At 40.0% G+C, this 16,628-nt stretch overlaps 1 protein-coding gene across 4 annotated transcripts in view; it reads right to left on the bottom strand.

The window, feature by feature from the left end:
- The window catches only part of rabgap1l (RAB GTPase activating protein 1-like), a 179,272-nt gene that overhangs the window by 156,788 nt on the left and 5,856 nt on the right, over positions 1 to 16,628 (bottom strand). For all 4 annotated transcript variants that reach the window (XM_062395184.1, XM_062395183.1, XM_062395182.1 and 1 more), the window contains exons 4-12: positions 15,062 to 15,266; positions 14,093 to 14,267; positions 13,160 to 13,317; positions 12,522 to 12,632; positions 10,749 to 10,815; positions 10,344 to 10,446; positions 9,009 to 9,175; positions 5,433 to 5,562; positions 533 to 626 (exon numbers count right to left, since the gene is read on the bottom strand). In XM_062395184.1, coding sequence (XP_062251168.1) covers positions 533 to 626; positions 5,433 to 5,562; positions 9,009 to 9,175; positions 10,344 to 10,446; positions 10,749 to 10,815; positions 12,522 to 12,632; positions 13,160 to 13,317; positions 14,093 to 14,267; positions 15,062 to 15,266 — 1,210 coding nt within the window. The remainder of the gene's footprint in view (positions 1 to 532; positions 627 to 5,432; positions 5,563 to 9,008; positions 9,176 to 10,343; positions 10,447 to 10,748; positions 10,816 to 12,521; positions 12,633 to 13,159; positions 13,318 to 14,092; positions 14,268 to 15,061; positions 15,267 to 16,628) is intronic.

Here is a 16,628-nt window from a genome sequence, read left to right as displayed (position 1 = left end):
ACTCCATTCTCTATTTACATTCATGCTGTCATTTGTTCACAAGGTACATATATATGATGTGTCTTCTGAGGCAATGTTTAAGTGCATACCTCGTACTAAGATTACTGAAATTCAAATCAATAATATTTAACAATTTCAGTGTGGACACGTTATACTTGAAATGTATTTGAACGGCCTTTACAACAGCTGAACATCTTCCAAATGCCTTGACCTTTCTTTATAACACATTTCACAAAAATCCACATTGGTTATTTGGTAGAGCTGGAAACATGACTGGTTGTTAGAAAAAATCTTATTGGATGTAATAGGTGACTCAACAAAAACATATCCAGGGGCTGAATGTTGCACATTGCTGTCTCTGTCTATCAGTGTATATACTTTCTAATTCAAACCATTACCTGCTATACGTCTGTTTTTGTTTTGATTTTTTCCTCTGTTTTTGGATATCTCTTGGTCCATATCCCAAAATACTGTCTCTACCTTTCCAATGTTTTTAGTGTTGGCAATGTCCAAGTTTCTTTTGCAGCCTTACCATCTGTTGAGGATTCCTCCCCAGGACTCCAGGATTTTCTCAGGACAGTCTTTGGAAACATCTCCTGTCCCACTAGAGATTTCACTGTCGCTATCTACAAGAAATATAAATGATATCCACATTAATCCACATGAGAAAAGCCGTACCCAGAACAACACTGTGTTAACAAGACATCAAACATGTTTCAGTGTAACACAGCTTTAGGCACAAATTGAAACACAGCAGGACACGTTGTTTGGACCTTTAGACGTTTCATGTAAATCTGCTGAAGGTCACCTATAGTTTCCACTTTACAACTTTAAGATTGATGCAGTCCGATGGAGGCAGGAGTGCTTGTGCAGTGCCTACACCTTCCATTATTACTGTTCTGCTGTCTGGTGGATGGTGAGGCAGACAAGAGGCAATCAGGAGAGAGAACCACTTGTTTTAGATGCAGAGGCACTAATTCACTGTCTGGTCTGTTCTGCTGCAGGAGAGATGAACTGACACCCACACAGCGACCGCCCACTGGAGCAAATACACACACACACACACACTGTTTAACAAGGTATGTCCAGCACACACCGATAATATGTGTAGAATACATCATTAGCACCACATGTGTGTAACAGGTTGAAATGTGTTACACTTCGAGACACACAGAGATAAAACTGGGCACCTGAAAGTGATTTACACACAGTTTCTTTTTCTTGTCCAGAGTTAACTCATAATCCATGTTCTTAGTTTTGTCTGCCAAGGAGGTTGTCTTTCATGTAATTTTGCTTTTATTGATAGAACAGAAGGCGTGAAAATGGGAAAGACATCAGGTAAGACAAGGGTCAGAAGACGGGGTTAGAAACCAACCTACCGCCACTACAGGATGAAGCCTCCGTAAGGAGCATTTATATCACTTTTGGCCAAGAAATACAAAATGAAGAGGTATTGATATACTAGGTATAAATTAGGTATTTATAAACAGTAAACTTATTAAGGGGTAATACGTTTGCGTTTAGAATATGTTAACATTAACAATCGGTCTACAATCTATATGCTATTTAGAGCCTGACATTTTTTTTTACTCTAGATATATAATTTTCTTGCTCTTGGTATGGCCAGAACTTGTGTGTGAAGTATAGACAATATTTTATCCCATAAAGTCCAATTTGATGTCTTTTAAGTTTCTCTGCCAACTGACATTAACATGGAGAACCACAGCGGTGACGATGAACTTCACTGAGGCTTCACTGAGAAAAAAAACTGAAAGCAAAAGCCCTCAAAGGCAAAAGGTGTGAAAAGGCATCATAAACTCCTACTGAAGCCTTTTTCTAAGACCCGAACATTGAAGAAGGACTTAAAGACATTTTCTTCTAGAACATACAACCATGTTCAATGCACTGATGCACCTATACATCCTCACAGGCTCAGTGGGAGCTTTCCAGGTCTTTTATAAATGTTTGATGAGCCCTTTCAAATGGTTCAGATCCAGCACAAAGCCGCCGCCTCTGTTCTCAGAGTGGCTGAGGCCACGTGCAAGGACGCGTGAGTCCAATGCCACTGCCAACTAACCAGGTGATGAAAGAAACAGCGAAGACAAGGACCATTACTGTTACCATTTAAGCTGGAGAGGGGCTATGCTTTCACTGTAGGATTACTTTCAAATAGGATCTCTCCACTAGTGGATTGCTTCTGTCTAAATAAAAGCAAGGAGAAATTCCCTACCGGCATCAAAAGGATTTAAATTAAAGTGGGTTTTAAAAAAACATATTTATTTTCTATTTAATGTCCTAATGTTTTAATGTTTTTTAACCTTTACCGCTCAGTTGACAGCAATGTCATGGTCGTTGTGTATGTATATAAAGAAAGAACACAGTTTTTGTTTGTGTGCTTGAAGGTGTGTATAGGAGAGGTGAACAAAAACACAATGAGCAACCTGTTTTCCACATCTACGGCTTCCAAGAAGGAAAGAAAAAACATCCACATGGAATGAATGTGTGTGTGCGCGTCCGAATGTGTGTGTGTGCACGTCCGAGTGTGTGTGTGTGTGTGCTTGCAGCGGTTGCATCTACATTGGGGGTGTATTCATTTCTGTACACAATGAGGCCGATCTCCAGCTTCATGGCCCTGACTGCCTCCAATTTTTCAGCTCTGGGGGAGGAGAGGGGCGCAATAGAAAAAGCCCCCAGAATGGCTTCCTCAGTGCCAGTTGAAAGCCGCCGGCTTGCGCCTCGGAGGGTTTACTTGTGACTTTGGGCAAATAAGCAATTTGACAGAGGGAAGATGATGTTTACCTTTTAATATATTTCAAGCTGAAAAAAGCAAATTTTCAATAAAGGTTTTTTTTTTTTTTCATCTTTAAATATTAAAGGTTTTTATTATCTTGTTGGGACAAGTTGAGACAAATTAACTTCTAAATTGTCAATCAAGTCCATTTCTTGGTAACTGGATTCATAAAACAGCGATTAAGATTTCATGCCTAATTTTGTTCAATTGAATATTTAGACACTAACCCAATTTGCAACTATAACTGCTAGAGCTCTCTGAAGCAAAACAATAACAGAATGGGGGATTTTCTCTCTGGGTTTGAACATTGTTCAAAGACTTTGCATAATGTAAGTACGCAATGCAGCCAAATATATATGTTTTTGGACGATTAATGAATAATACTCCTTTTTATATCTTAAGGTCAATTGGGTGATTGAATTCGAAGTATTTCTTGCTGCTGACAAGAAATTACACAATGAAAACTGAGTAAAACAGGGATGTGCCCACACACACATACACAGCATGAGCAGTAAATTACAGACAGAGGCGGTAAGAACTGTAAAACCTAAATTCTTTATGGTCTACACATGCATGAAAAGACTTTAAATGATCACTGTAACTTAGTGGAGCTGTGCATGGCTCCCTGGGTGTCTGCCCCGGACTTGGGGGTGCTGTGGCCGGGCTGCTTTTTTCAATAAAACAATTTTGATGGAATGGAAATAATGCATTTCAAAACAGGAAGACTTTAACACTGCAACTAGCATTTGTCTATCGCTAGTTGTATGATCACGCAACATTTAAGGTTATCGCATATCCCACGTTCTCTCTAATATGGTGCAACCCTAGATAGGTTCTATTCTGCGACACTTACACCTCCAAGCCAGTGGTCAGGTCAAAACGCGAGCCCTGTTTATATTAGTGGGTCGTGTTTGGAACCCACTGGAGTCTAACAGCAAGGGCTGGTGGTGTTAATACTGCTGCGGCTTTGCCTCCATATCTCAAACATAGATGCCAATACTAATGGGAAAATATCAACCCTGTTCTGGTTTGTCACCATCATTTGTCATGGTTACATTTTATGGATTCAGTCTCTTAATCTAGGCACATTAAGATCAGACCCTAGTCTAATCAGGAGTCTATTCTGTATGAGGGTCAGCTCAGATTGACACCATTTTTTAAATTGTTTTATATATAATTGACGTTTTAAAGCATGTGGATCTCTAACTATTTGACTGACGCGGGCTGTTACATTATTTGTGGGGGGTATTTGACAGCAGTTGGACACTGTGGTGCTGCTGTGCAAACAAGACATGAAACCCCGTAACAGATTGGGCAGGGCTCCACATAAAGCCACTCACACTTGAAACCCACACGTGCCCATTATCATACAGGCAGCGATTCAAAGCCTCAGATAGTGTGCCTGCAGCTCAATCCTGACCACAGTGTAAACACAGTCCCCATAATCTATCCCCACTGCTATTGTCACGTGCTTTGCCACACTCACTTACACACAACCCACACGTTCAATTATGCATGTTCAGTGCATTCAGAAAGTATTCAAACCCATTTGCTTTTCTCACAGTTCCTTAATGTTGCAGCCATATGGTAAAATCTTAACAACAGGTGACACACCTCAAAGATGATCAAGAGAAATGGGAGGCACACAAGCTATATTCAAAGTGTCACAGGATAGGATCTTATTAATAACCTCAATGTATTTTTTAATGGGACCATAAGCAGAATTTAAGGTTATGTTATGAAAATTATAATAATAATGGTGTAACCCAGGATATTTTACCCAGTTACAGATGTTACTGTAAACCCTCAGCAGGTGCTGCGAGCAGGATTTAGACCTGAACATCACTCAGAGACATTCCCTTTCATAGGAGGGGGATGCTGGGCCCTGAGCATACAGGGAGGTCCCCCTCTGTGTATTTAGAATACATTGACGAATCAATCAATCAAAGAACGTAAGCAATCTTAGCGTAAGGCTGCTAAATAACAAAATGAGTAAAAAAAGGGTCTGAATACTTTCTTAAAGAACAGCACATACATCTCTATCGGTAGTCAATGTTTATGTGCCTAAATTAAACAGTAAAGTATACCTCTATATCAGACTGAATATCTGAACAACTCATTTAAATGACATGTTCATGCCAGCAAGAAAAAGAAAGTGAAAAACGGCGGGGGTGGATAAATTGAATGTAAAGCCAACACTCTCAACAGGCTATAAAGAAGTAAATCAATTCTTTTCTTGCCAGTGCCTCTGAAGGTTCACATAAGTGTCCCATTTTTCTCTGATATAGGGGCAAAGTGGAATTTGTACAGAGCAAGCAACGCAAGGTCGCATTTTTCAATCAAACAACATTTGGAAGACAAATGATGTTGCGTCGTGCCATGTGTGTGTTTAAATGTGCATCTCTGTATGTGTGTGACTGTGCGCGAATGTGGGGGAGAGAGCTTTCTGTTGAAGAAACCTGGCATCTTATCACTGATGTACAGAGACAGAGAAAGACTCAATGGCTTTTCAGAGATTTAAAGACTTGAGCAGATTAACATATTAGTGATTATGTACTGTGGTATTTTTAGAAAATATCGTGAATCATTAACTCCACCAACAGAAATAGGGAAAGCCAAAAAAAGAGAAAAGCGCCCGAACCTTCATCAGCCTCCTCTTCCTCAGTGGATGGGGCTAGTTGTCCTTTTCCTTCATTGTTTCTCTCAGCCTCCCTCTGAAGGCTCACCACCTCATACATAGCATCGCTCGGACCAACCCGCTCTGGTGCCTGCTGCAAACACAAACACACACACACAGACACACACAGACACACACAGACACAAAGAGAGACTTTTTGAGCCATGAAGAAGAGGAAATTCATCAACTACCTTCATGATACAATTATATGAACAGAACGTGTTGTAATGTTGACCACATAATAATTTAGATTATTGGTAGTGTACAATTTTACAAAATTACATTCCAGTTCATTGATCAGTAAAACCTGACAATATGCTCTTCATATTACATATTAACAAACTGTGATGCAAATATATATACGCATATACTAACTATATCTTAACCAACCTCCTTGGTGGAGGCAACAAAGTGATCAACAGGTTTAATGTTTTCTGTTGTTTTTAAAGGTTTGAAAATTGTGGATCCCTTCAGTTTCAGATGTGAAAGAGTTTAACACTAAATAGGCGTCAGGGGTGAGGCCCAGCACCGAGTTCCTCCAACCAACAGAGTCTTCACTTCCATCTGTCCAGGACAGTCAACTTCCAGCACTCAGTGGAGCTCATCCCTCCGCAAGGGCCAAACAATGCCATTAAACTCAATCAATTAACTGTACACACCTGTAGATATCACAATTCAGATCCTTTTTCTACCAACATCGATGCATAATTGCCAATTTGAGAAAGTATTTAAAAAATGAATTTTTCCTTTATCAGCCCCGTGGCACGCATCCACATTTTGACGGTTCTTTCTTGAATCCATTCAGTAGTCTTTCCTGAAAACGTTGACTCACTGGTCAGAGGACGACTCACTCTACCCCCTGAGCCTATATTGTTATCTTGAAGTCGAGAGTATAAAAATTGCTTAAGAAAAATAAAAAGCCTAATAAAAGCTGTGTTTTCATCATTAAATCCTTCATAAAAGACTAACGAAGTGCACAAGAGAACTAAGACACCGGCAGACTTGACCTTGGGTGTCATAAGCTACTGATGTTTATTTCTGGTCTTTTCAATTACTGTAGTGCTGTTGCCTCTCTCCTCCACCTGGTAGAATGGATCAATGAGCGCCATTGATCTGCCCACTCGCAGGGCATCTAATGACTAACTCAAGTCAGTGATGGGAGCACAAATTGAGAGAGAATATCAAGCCAGGACTATTTTTAGAGAAAATCCAAATGAGGCTTAGGTAACACATTTGCTTTGTGATGGCCTCTGCCCGTGAATTGTTAACCCTACGGGATGAATTATTAACACTGATAAAACTGTGACAGAAAATTGGGCCCAAGACAAACACAGAATTATTAACTCTGGTTTATAATAAGAAAAAGAAAGAAAACGTTATTATTCAACAGTGTTTGCTGATATAAAGAACAGCTCACCCGGGTAAATGTTATTCCATGACATTAACAGTTAATGCGTCTCTGCAACATCCCAAAGTGTTTTTCTCTTTCAAGGTTATTTTCAACCCTGAGCTTTCACAAAGGTGGCATTTCTCTTATAACACCTCTGGTATCGCTCTCAGCAGTTGGTCCCATCAACTTAAAGTTCAAGTTCATCTTGAACTTTGCTCGTCTAAAAAAGGAAAGTTCACTCGCAGATACGTGCATTTGAAGCTCCACTTTTGCGTTGATTAGCTACTTGTTAAAAGGTTTACAACCTACGGATATTTGTTGGGGGGGGGGGGGGGTGGGGGGGAGGCTGATCTCTTTCATGAATTCCTGAATCCTTAATATTGAATTATCTTCAGCCCCATTCTTGACGTAGAAAGTGACAGGACTCTTGAATTCAACTTGGACTTCACAGGCAGGTTTGTTTCCAGGTAAAGCAGACAATCAAGAAAAATGATTCTCTAATAAATCAACTTAACATCCTATGTGCAGGTCAATAGAAGGAAGCTTGAAAAGCAAATAACTCTGCAAAGGCTAATTTGCAAACCTTCTCTAAAATTGACTGGATTCTTCCTTCGGTCAAGCCCCCCCGCCTCTCAAAAATGCCCTGGAAATCGGTTGAGTAGATTTTGTATAATCCTGCTAACTATCAAATACACAAACGCAGACTAAAACATGACCTCATGGGCGGAGGGAATTAAGAAGACAAAGAAAACAATTTCCACAGGTTGGCACAGATAATTACTTCTTGGTTCTCCGGATGACTAATAACAGTTTTGGCAGAATAAGAGAACATGATTGCCATTTTTGACTAAAAATACAATATTATTTTAATTTGATCTGAACCACAGCACCAGTCCAACACCCTTCCATTTACTGCGGAGATAACTACGGAGGAAATCAGGCGGATGAGTCAGACGCCGCTGTTAATTACCCACATGCCAATAATGCGACAGAGCCTCTTATTAGCTCTACAATCCAAAGCCTCCCCACACTTCACTGCTTTGCCAGCTCCCCACGGCCTCCTACAGGAGATGTGCTTTTTAACAGGGGAGAAGAGGCTTACGGCTTAACTGTGTTTTCTAAGCACCTGCACCAACTGTTCAGAACGGGTGTCCTTGTGTTGGTGGGAGGTAAGTGAATGTGCATTCTTAACTCTCTCTCTCACTCAGCAATTCTTTAATCAGGCAACTAGTGAGGAAACTCAAAAGGTCTCATGTTTCTGGGCATGTGCTGTTGGACATTTTCCAACAACTAATTGCAGAAATTTGTCTGTAAGTAGAACTTATCTCAAGGAACGTTCATTGTATCTGCTTCACATTCACTCGACCAGCGCTCTGTAGCTGGTCCAACTGGGACTAATCAACATGTGTGACGTTGTGCATCACGACAACACACACACATTCACGACAACAAATTCTCCAGGTCAGGGCTCAGTGTACCGAGTTACACTGAAACCAAACTTTGAATTAACAGGGCCTTTCAACAGGAAGGGAATGGAAAATCCGCTGATAAGATATTTGCATCTTTCCGCACTTGATCTTACAACAAAACAAGTGTCTCGGTTCTCTCGAGTAGAGCATTTGACTGGTCACTGACACAGCAACACGCCTCCTAACTGTCTGCTCTGACCTCCTCCTCCGCTGCACACATCCTCCGAGCCGTCCATCCACTCGCTCCACTTCCCCCTCCTCTTTCTGACAAGCTCGGGCTGGGTTGGGAACTGATGCTTTTGTGGGCAATGAAGTCCTTTGGGCCGCACGTGATAATGGGCTGTATTAATGAATTTGACTTTACGTGAACCAAACCAGCGACAGTAATAATGCTGTGAAAAAGGACTCGACCGCTTCGGGTTATTTATCCCATTACATTTGTACATGTATCTTAAACATTGTAAGCTGTAGTGTGCGTGGGGATGATTGGAGAAATTGTGTTGGATTAAATAAACTCAAACTGGCTCTCTACTTCAGGATTGAAATGAAGATATTGTTGATCACTTTTCAGACAAGACATTAAAGAAAGAAACCAGGTTAAAAACATCTCTGGTTAATCAATCACACTCTGGTTTAAACATTCATGAATATATGCAAAGGATGAAACTGCAGTGGAAATACCTGTCTGAGTTTGAGGTAAAAGGTCTCACTGAAGGTCTTCCGGCTAAAGTACCAGAAGCGTTCGTTTGATGGATAGACCCTGACCAGAGTTTCCAGCAGGAAACGAACCGGCTCCACCACTTCGGTCACGACCAGGTCCACTGCCACCGTCATGTACACTTGTTTATCTGGACCATAACAGGGAGAAAAAGGAACACAAGGTTACTGGGGCTGTAGTATCTGTGACACATTATGTGAGACTCGTTCATTTTTCTTTTCTCTTAATATGAAAAGAGAGAACCTACATACACAAAAAAATGTATGGCTCAAACTAACACTTATCACTTCATGCGTCTATTCTGGTTTTATTATAACGGAAGTATTATCAAATGGGAAGGAGGACATGAGGAAATGTGTTTACAGTGAGGACGTTTAGAAAAAATTTGTAGAAGAACATGAGATAAACACTTGACATGAACAATAATAATGATATTGTCAAGCAGAACCTGCTCGTTTAGAGAAACGCTTTTGAATGAGAGGGACTTTTGCTGCAGCTTCATTCAGCAATGATTGCCTAACTCTTAGTTTAGATACTTTAAGATATTTTTTGAGATAATAAAGGCTTTTTCTTGTAATGGCTCCAAAGTTTGGTTACATTATAATATAATAACAATATTTCATTATTCAAAATTGGTTTGAGTATTTTGGACAAAGAATTAGATAAAATAAGAATACAAGACAGTAATGCAAAGTGAATGGCATAAGAACGATCTCCTCAAGATGCTGCCTTTAATTCAGTTCGTCTCACAAGTGTGTCCACGGCTCTGTTGGCTCTGCTGCCCGACGTGTTCACGCTTCCATTGTGCACAAACATGTCGAGCTGTGACAGGCAATGGGTCACAGGACAGTGCACAGACTATAAGTTATTTCAGAGAATGGAACAAAGCAATTAACACGTCCGAGCGCTGCATAATTCCCAGACGTGACCTTGGGTTTTGTGACACTTCCATGCGTATTATAATATCTGGAAACATTTCCTACTTCATAAACTAACCATCACAAGTTCTAGAAAAACACAATCTTATCAGTTTTTATTGATATTAAAGCTGTTCATAACCATAATGAACAACAAAGGTATGTAGATTAAATCTTGTTCAACAAAAATATTCCTCAATTCGTTGTTCTACAAATATCCAATTGTTTATGTGCGCCGTGCTTTAATTCCAGGAACACTGAGGCATTGAACGTTTTCAACTGAAACATGTATTTATGTATGGTGGAAAATAAATGCAAATGTGTAAAAGAACTTTTAGTTAGAATCTTGCTTGTTTTGCCTAGTATATAACTCGTCCTCACCTTTAGGTGTGTCTTCATTCAGTGGCTGGAAGACAGCCAAGTTGGGGTTCCACGTTCCTGTGATAACGTAGGACTTCCCATCAGAGCTCTTCCCCATCGACTCCTGTGTGGATATTTATTAGATATATATTTATGTGACCATCTCCTTATGTTCTCGTTACACACGTTTTTTTTATATAGTGTAAATTAAAAGTCACTTGGAAATGACCAATAGTGCACACATAGGTGTTTAAATTATACAGAATACTCTTCCTATTCTGTTCAAAAGGTTACAATGAGTTTAGTATTTCATAAACCAGTCTGCCTTTTCTCATGTTCCACGAACACAAGGCAAGTACACAGCTTTCAGATATATCATGATGTACTGTAAACTGTATCTCTCCAATAAAACAAGTGTCTGCTCACCATGTCTAGGAGATGCATGTCACTGTTGCAGACTTTCTGTCCTGGACTCAGCAGCATCCCAAAACACCTGGAGGGAAGATGCAGGCGGTACAACGACAAATCAATACTCTGCATTCACCAGCAGAGTGTTCTGAGAGGAAACTTATAATATGGAATAAACTATACTTAATGAAGTAGACTCAGTGTATTATTTTAGCCATATCAGGCATCCATACATGTATAAGCCCCTTCCTGCTCTCACTGCCTCTGCTGCCTGTGACGAACGGTCCTACGTTTGCTCAACAGAGATGTCCATTACATCAACAAGGGCTTCATAGCCACAGGAAAATAAACAACCAGAAAAAAAAGTGGGATTATATTATCTACTGTTACTGTTACACCCATCAGGGGTCTCATTGTCACCTTATTGGATGGGTAAAGTGGCCAATGCTCCATCAACATCAGTCCTAAAGCAAGTTTTACAGAAGAAGCAGGGTTTCTTGTTACACACAAATCCCGTCAGCTTTAGGTTTGAGGTGCCATCAAGTGGTGAATGTAGGAATCTCAGTTTCAGAGTTGAATTATGTAAGAGTGTGTTTACAGTATATCCATCACTAATCCACTATGGCTCTAACTGATTTCACAAAGTAGGGGTCAGATGTCTTGTGACAGTTCAACAGGATTAATAAGCTCGGGAAGAAGACACTCTCTTTCTAACAATGAGGACGTTCAGCTGCTAATACACAACAAAATGCAACCAATCACTGAGGAACATGACGCACAGCTTTAAACATTTTGAGGCTATTGAAAACCAAAGTTATATTAATACACCAGATTCATATAAGGTCTCTGTGACCTTTGACCACTGAAATCGATCAATAATTCCGTTAGTCCAAGTTAAATGCAACGGATGTAATGAAATTCCCTATGGTCAGTCCTAATATATCCCATTCACTGGGATCCCAGGTCACTGTGACCTTCACCAGGTAGCAAAAATCAAATCAGTTCATCTAGAGTCCAAGTGAATATTTATACCACATGTAATAAAATTCCCTTTGGCCATTTCGGATATATTGTGTTTAAACCATCAGATAGTTATTTGACCTTGAGCTTTTGAGCTTTGGTCCCCTAAATCCAGTCAGTTCATCTTTGAGTCTAAGTGAATGATTATACCAAATTTGGAGAAATTCCCTCGGGCTGATCTTAAGATATCACATTCAAGAAAAATCAAGATACTTTGTGAGGCCAGCGTGAGCTTTGACCTTTTACCACCAAACATCTACTCACGAACATCCTTGAGTCGAAGTATATATTTGTAGGCATCATAAAAACACAACACAGGCTGCGCGCCTCAGAAAGGATCAGCTCTGAGCACAATAACCGTTTCCACTGACGCTAAAAATACAGGAGAGGGCAGGTGCTGGTCTCCCTCTGAGAGCAATAGGAGGTAAAGGGTAAGGAAGACATGGGGGAGAGATGAAGCTGACCTAGTTTTTCAGGGCTACCGCGCCACAGGAGCACGTAAACACATAAGAATAAGTGAGATTTCAAGTGTATTGTTGTTGCAGTCCTTCAACCAGTGAGTTTGTCCATTTTAAGCAGCCTGGTGCTGTCTTAGGAAACCATAAAGAAATTCATAACATGGCTACAGATTGAATATGCTATGTCCACCACCGGCATATTTACAGCCGTGTTTGAGAGCTCATCATCATTATCTCCTACCTGGATCGCCCTGCTGAAACTGATGACTACCTGAAACTCAGCAGGTAGTCATCAGCACTAAACACAGCTCACCTCTCAATGCCCAGCTCCATGTTGCACATTTGCTGAACTGAGATGACGGCCTTCTTCTGGACGCCCTGTCGCAGCTTGAAATAAAACTTATCTCTGTCCTTTGGCACCGGACTGTGTAGGGGAAGAAGAGGGGGGGGGGGGGGGGGTAATCACATCAAACTTTAGGGACTTAGATTTAATTCCATTTTGACTTTGTGCATTGTACTGTGATGGTCCTTGATGTAACTAGAACTCATTGTTCCCTTCCTTGATAAAAGTATATTTGACAAATATTATTACACTAGTAGGACAAATGTATTGATGATTACAGATAAAACATGACATGCAGTCCATCAAGTCCTCTCCTTAATGGAATGTATATTACTGGCATCTGACAATTGTTCAGAACTGCTATTTTAATGTTTATTTCAGGAGAACAATTAAATGTTAGAAAATAAAAATCAACTCCTTGTTTCAGGCTCTTTGAGGATGAACGCTAACAGACGGATCGATTACTATTGTAGCAGCAAATTAACAATAGAACACACATTTTTTTAGTTTTGTGATACTAAGATGATACAGAACTACATGTATGACAAGCAAATGAAGGTTCCTCCATTAAAAAGGCTGTTTCTCGTGTGTATTCACGAAACAAGTACCTGAAGTTGCCCTTGCCATCATCCTCTTTGATTTCCAGCGACACAGTGAAGGTGTAAAGGTCACTGTCGGGCGGACCGGACAGCGTTGTGTCCCTGATGTCTGCCGGCCGAGAAGAGCGTCGAAAGGCCGTGGAGAAACTGTAGAGGATCCGACTGACCTGGGGAAAAAAGAAGAGGGGATGTGATGAACTTCGGACGGAGAGTTAAAGAAGTGGGGAGGATTAAAGGGTGAGGAGAAGAAAGAAGAATACATATTGCTTATGAGCAAACAGAGAAGAGAAATCAAATCTTAGAGAAGGAAATGAGTACATAGAATACATGTACACAAACAGAAATTAATAGAACAGGACAATTTAAGGGATAGAAATAACTAAAAGAGACTGGAGATTATTGAGATCAACATAACAGGAGAACAGTGCCCTCAACTGGTTCAACAATGTCACTACATCCCAATACAGTGGACATTCTGTACGATTAAAAAACAGATATATCTGTTCTTAAAAACATCTGAGATTTTTTGTCATTAGTTTTGACAGGCACATTATTTGTGGAGATTTACTATAAACATTACTGAGAGTGGATTAGGTTGTTTTCCATTTCGTACACTTGGTACAATCATGATGGCTTAAAATGGTATCTGTAAAAGTGGCAATGTTGCTTCAAAATTATAAAATGTGAAACTTATAAAACCAGAAGCTTTATGTTTAGACTCCGTTCCAATTTGTTGTATTATATCGTATCTGTGGAGAGTGAGCTTTTGTTTACTTGCTGCCAATTTTACCGAAGCAGAAGTTCTATTTAATTATCGTTTCCTGCTCATAACAGCTTCCTCGATGCCTGCTATCCTGTGTCTCAATGGTATTGGATTACAAACAGTACAGTGAACTGAACACTATGTTGAGTTGCAGTTTGTAATGGGGCCATGAAACTCACAGCTTCCTTAATGTGGCAGGAGAAGACGTGGATCTGGAAGTCCTCAGAACTCCGGTAACTCTCGGTGAAGGAGAAACAGTCGCTCTCCACTGAGCCCTCCTGTCCGCGAGCGCAGAACAACACCTTGTAAATGGGGAAGGAGGCGATCTCTGTACCTGAAGCCTGGTCCACGATCCTGCAGAGAGTCAAGGTTCAGACTAACAATCAAAACAGAAGTAGGCTGAGGATACTAAACTTTCATTTGAAAATGGTTTTAAGAGGAGCAAATCTGTTTTGGTCAATGATACATTTTTTACAAATACCAAAAAAAGAATTTTCTTATGACCCCGACATCCCGTTGAAAATATTTAACATCATGAAACATTTTCAGATGTTGTGTGTAGAACTGGCATTAGATAACTTAGGCTAAAGATGAGTTAGTACAAAGACTGAAGCAACTGAATAACCTTTTATATTCCATTATGTCAGTAACTAATCCTTGTCACTGCATTTTCGACAGAGTCAAAAAAAGTCACGTCTCATTTCCTCTGTTGTGCATCGACACATATCATGTTCCCCTTTCACCTAATGACTCAGAATGGTTGAAAAGTGTTCTCTCAACTCAATTCCTCTGTAAAGTCATTTCTTCTACTGGATATCCACCAGCGGATGTGTTGTGGTTGTTGGATAAACACATAATTCATGATCTGTTCTCGGTTGTTCTCCTAAGTGACTGTTTATCGGTTGGAGACTGTGATGAATAATGTATCAAAGCTTTGTAGATATATCCTGGTGTCCTCATTTTTATTGTACCACAACCACAGCTAGCATTAGGTTTTTGTGATTTTATAGGACCTAACAAGAAGTCTGTCTGTCCACGATTATAGGGTCAGCAATTTCTTTAGTGTAGTTTCTTTACTCCTACTCTAAAGTTTAAATAACCAGAACAGCGATTCTCAAAAAAAACTTCAATCTTAATCCAGTACAGACCTGACTGAGCCATCTGGTCCACAGGGGACATGTAGGGTGATGGGGATGGGGATGGCGCTCTCTGCTCGCAGGGTGGTCATGGCCTCCTGTGCCTCTGCCTCGTTGCGGGGGGCTTTGACCCAGGTGCAGCCCAGGTAGGACAGCTTGTTAAACTGGACACTGTCCTCCTCCAGGACAACGGGGCTAGATGGTGCTGGACATGCTTCTGTGGACACACAGAGTTGTTGGGATGGTTTTAATTTTTGCTCAAAAGCTGGAACGTAATCTTAGGGGTTATCTGTGCATAATCCGAAATAAATGGATTGTCCATCTTGAACCAAGATAAAGCAGCCTATCAAGTGAATCTGTCATTCCATCACAGCATAATGAGAACGTAACCTGTTCTGGACTTTCACATCCTGTAGTTTAACAGGTCCACGACAGCCCTTTAGCCTGAAACTTTCACACTTCCCAAACAGGAAACCGAACAATGAGTAGCGGCTGGATTTCCACTGCTGACTGAATGACTCCTTTTTGACCCTCAAACTAACCATTTCCTCTCTGCTCACGCTGCAGATGTGCGTTAACACAAAAATAAAGTAACTGTAAATGAATTCAAAACAAGAGACACGTAGTCTAAACGTAACATTCCAGTTGTGATTAGTTTTTGGATAGAAGCCCTCTGCCAGGTGAGTAAATGAAAAATAACGAAAATTCTGTCTTGACTAAAACATTTAATTCTATGGTGTTGTAGGAAAAATATCCATCTAAGGTACAAACACATATATTAAATATGAATGGTCATCATTCTTATCAAGCACCTGAAACTTTCACTTTCTTTCACCTGCTGCATTCATCAGCTGTGAGATTTATACAACAGACAGTAATGCTAAAATAATTACAGTATATGGTACAATGCAAAAGTTTGGACATACCTTGATTTTTCACAGTTTTCTTTCGTACAAATCTCATTTTTAGCATCACCGTGAATTTGACTATTGTCTGCAGACAGCGAAATGATTGTGCTTCCTTCCTCTGTGACACGGCATCAGTGTTTGTTTCATATCACTAGAAAGTAAAGCACTTCAGCAGAAGAGCTTTACAAATTTTTTTTTGTCAACACATTTGCCTAAAAATACATACAGAGGTACATTTCACCTTAGTTCATCTCCCCACATCCTGTGTTTGCAGAGCTAATGTCATAGTCTCTCAAATGACTGGATGCTGGATTTACATGTTATTCTATTTTTATTTAAATGTTTATTTGGTAAGGAGGGATACAATATATTGTAAATAACACACCAATAATCCAGTGCAATGCATCACAGCATTTACAGCAACTGCTGATTCAAAATGCTTGTTCCTAGAAGGGCCTTTAAGACAACAATCACATTATACATATATGTAATATTTTTTTAGACTCATTTGGAAACCAGAACCGTAACAAAATCTTAAGTACTGCCATAATGCAACACCAAAGTTTACCAGGGCAATATCATATCAAACAAATTCAACCTCTTTAACATAAATAGGTGACTTCATACTTCATAGCCTGTACATTGCTAATGCATTGTACATGCCACTAAGG

The sequence above is a fragment of the Platichthys flesus genome, chromosome 9 (genome assembly GCF_949316205.1).
Source record: "Platichthys flesus chromosome 9, fPlaFle2.1, whole genome shotgun sequence".
Lineage (NCBI taxonomy): Eukaryota > Metazoa > Chordata > Actinopteri > Pleuronectiformes > Pleuronectidae > Platichthys > Platichthys flesus.
This window is presented reverse-complemented; position numbering and strand designations above follow the sequence as displayed.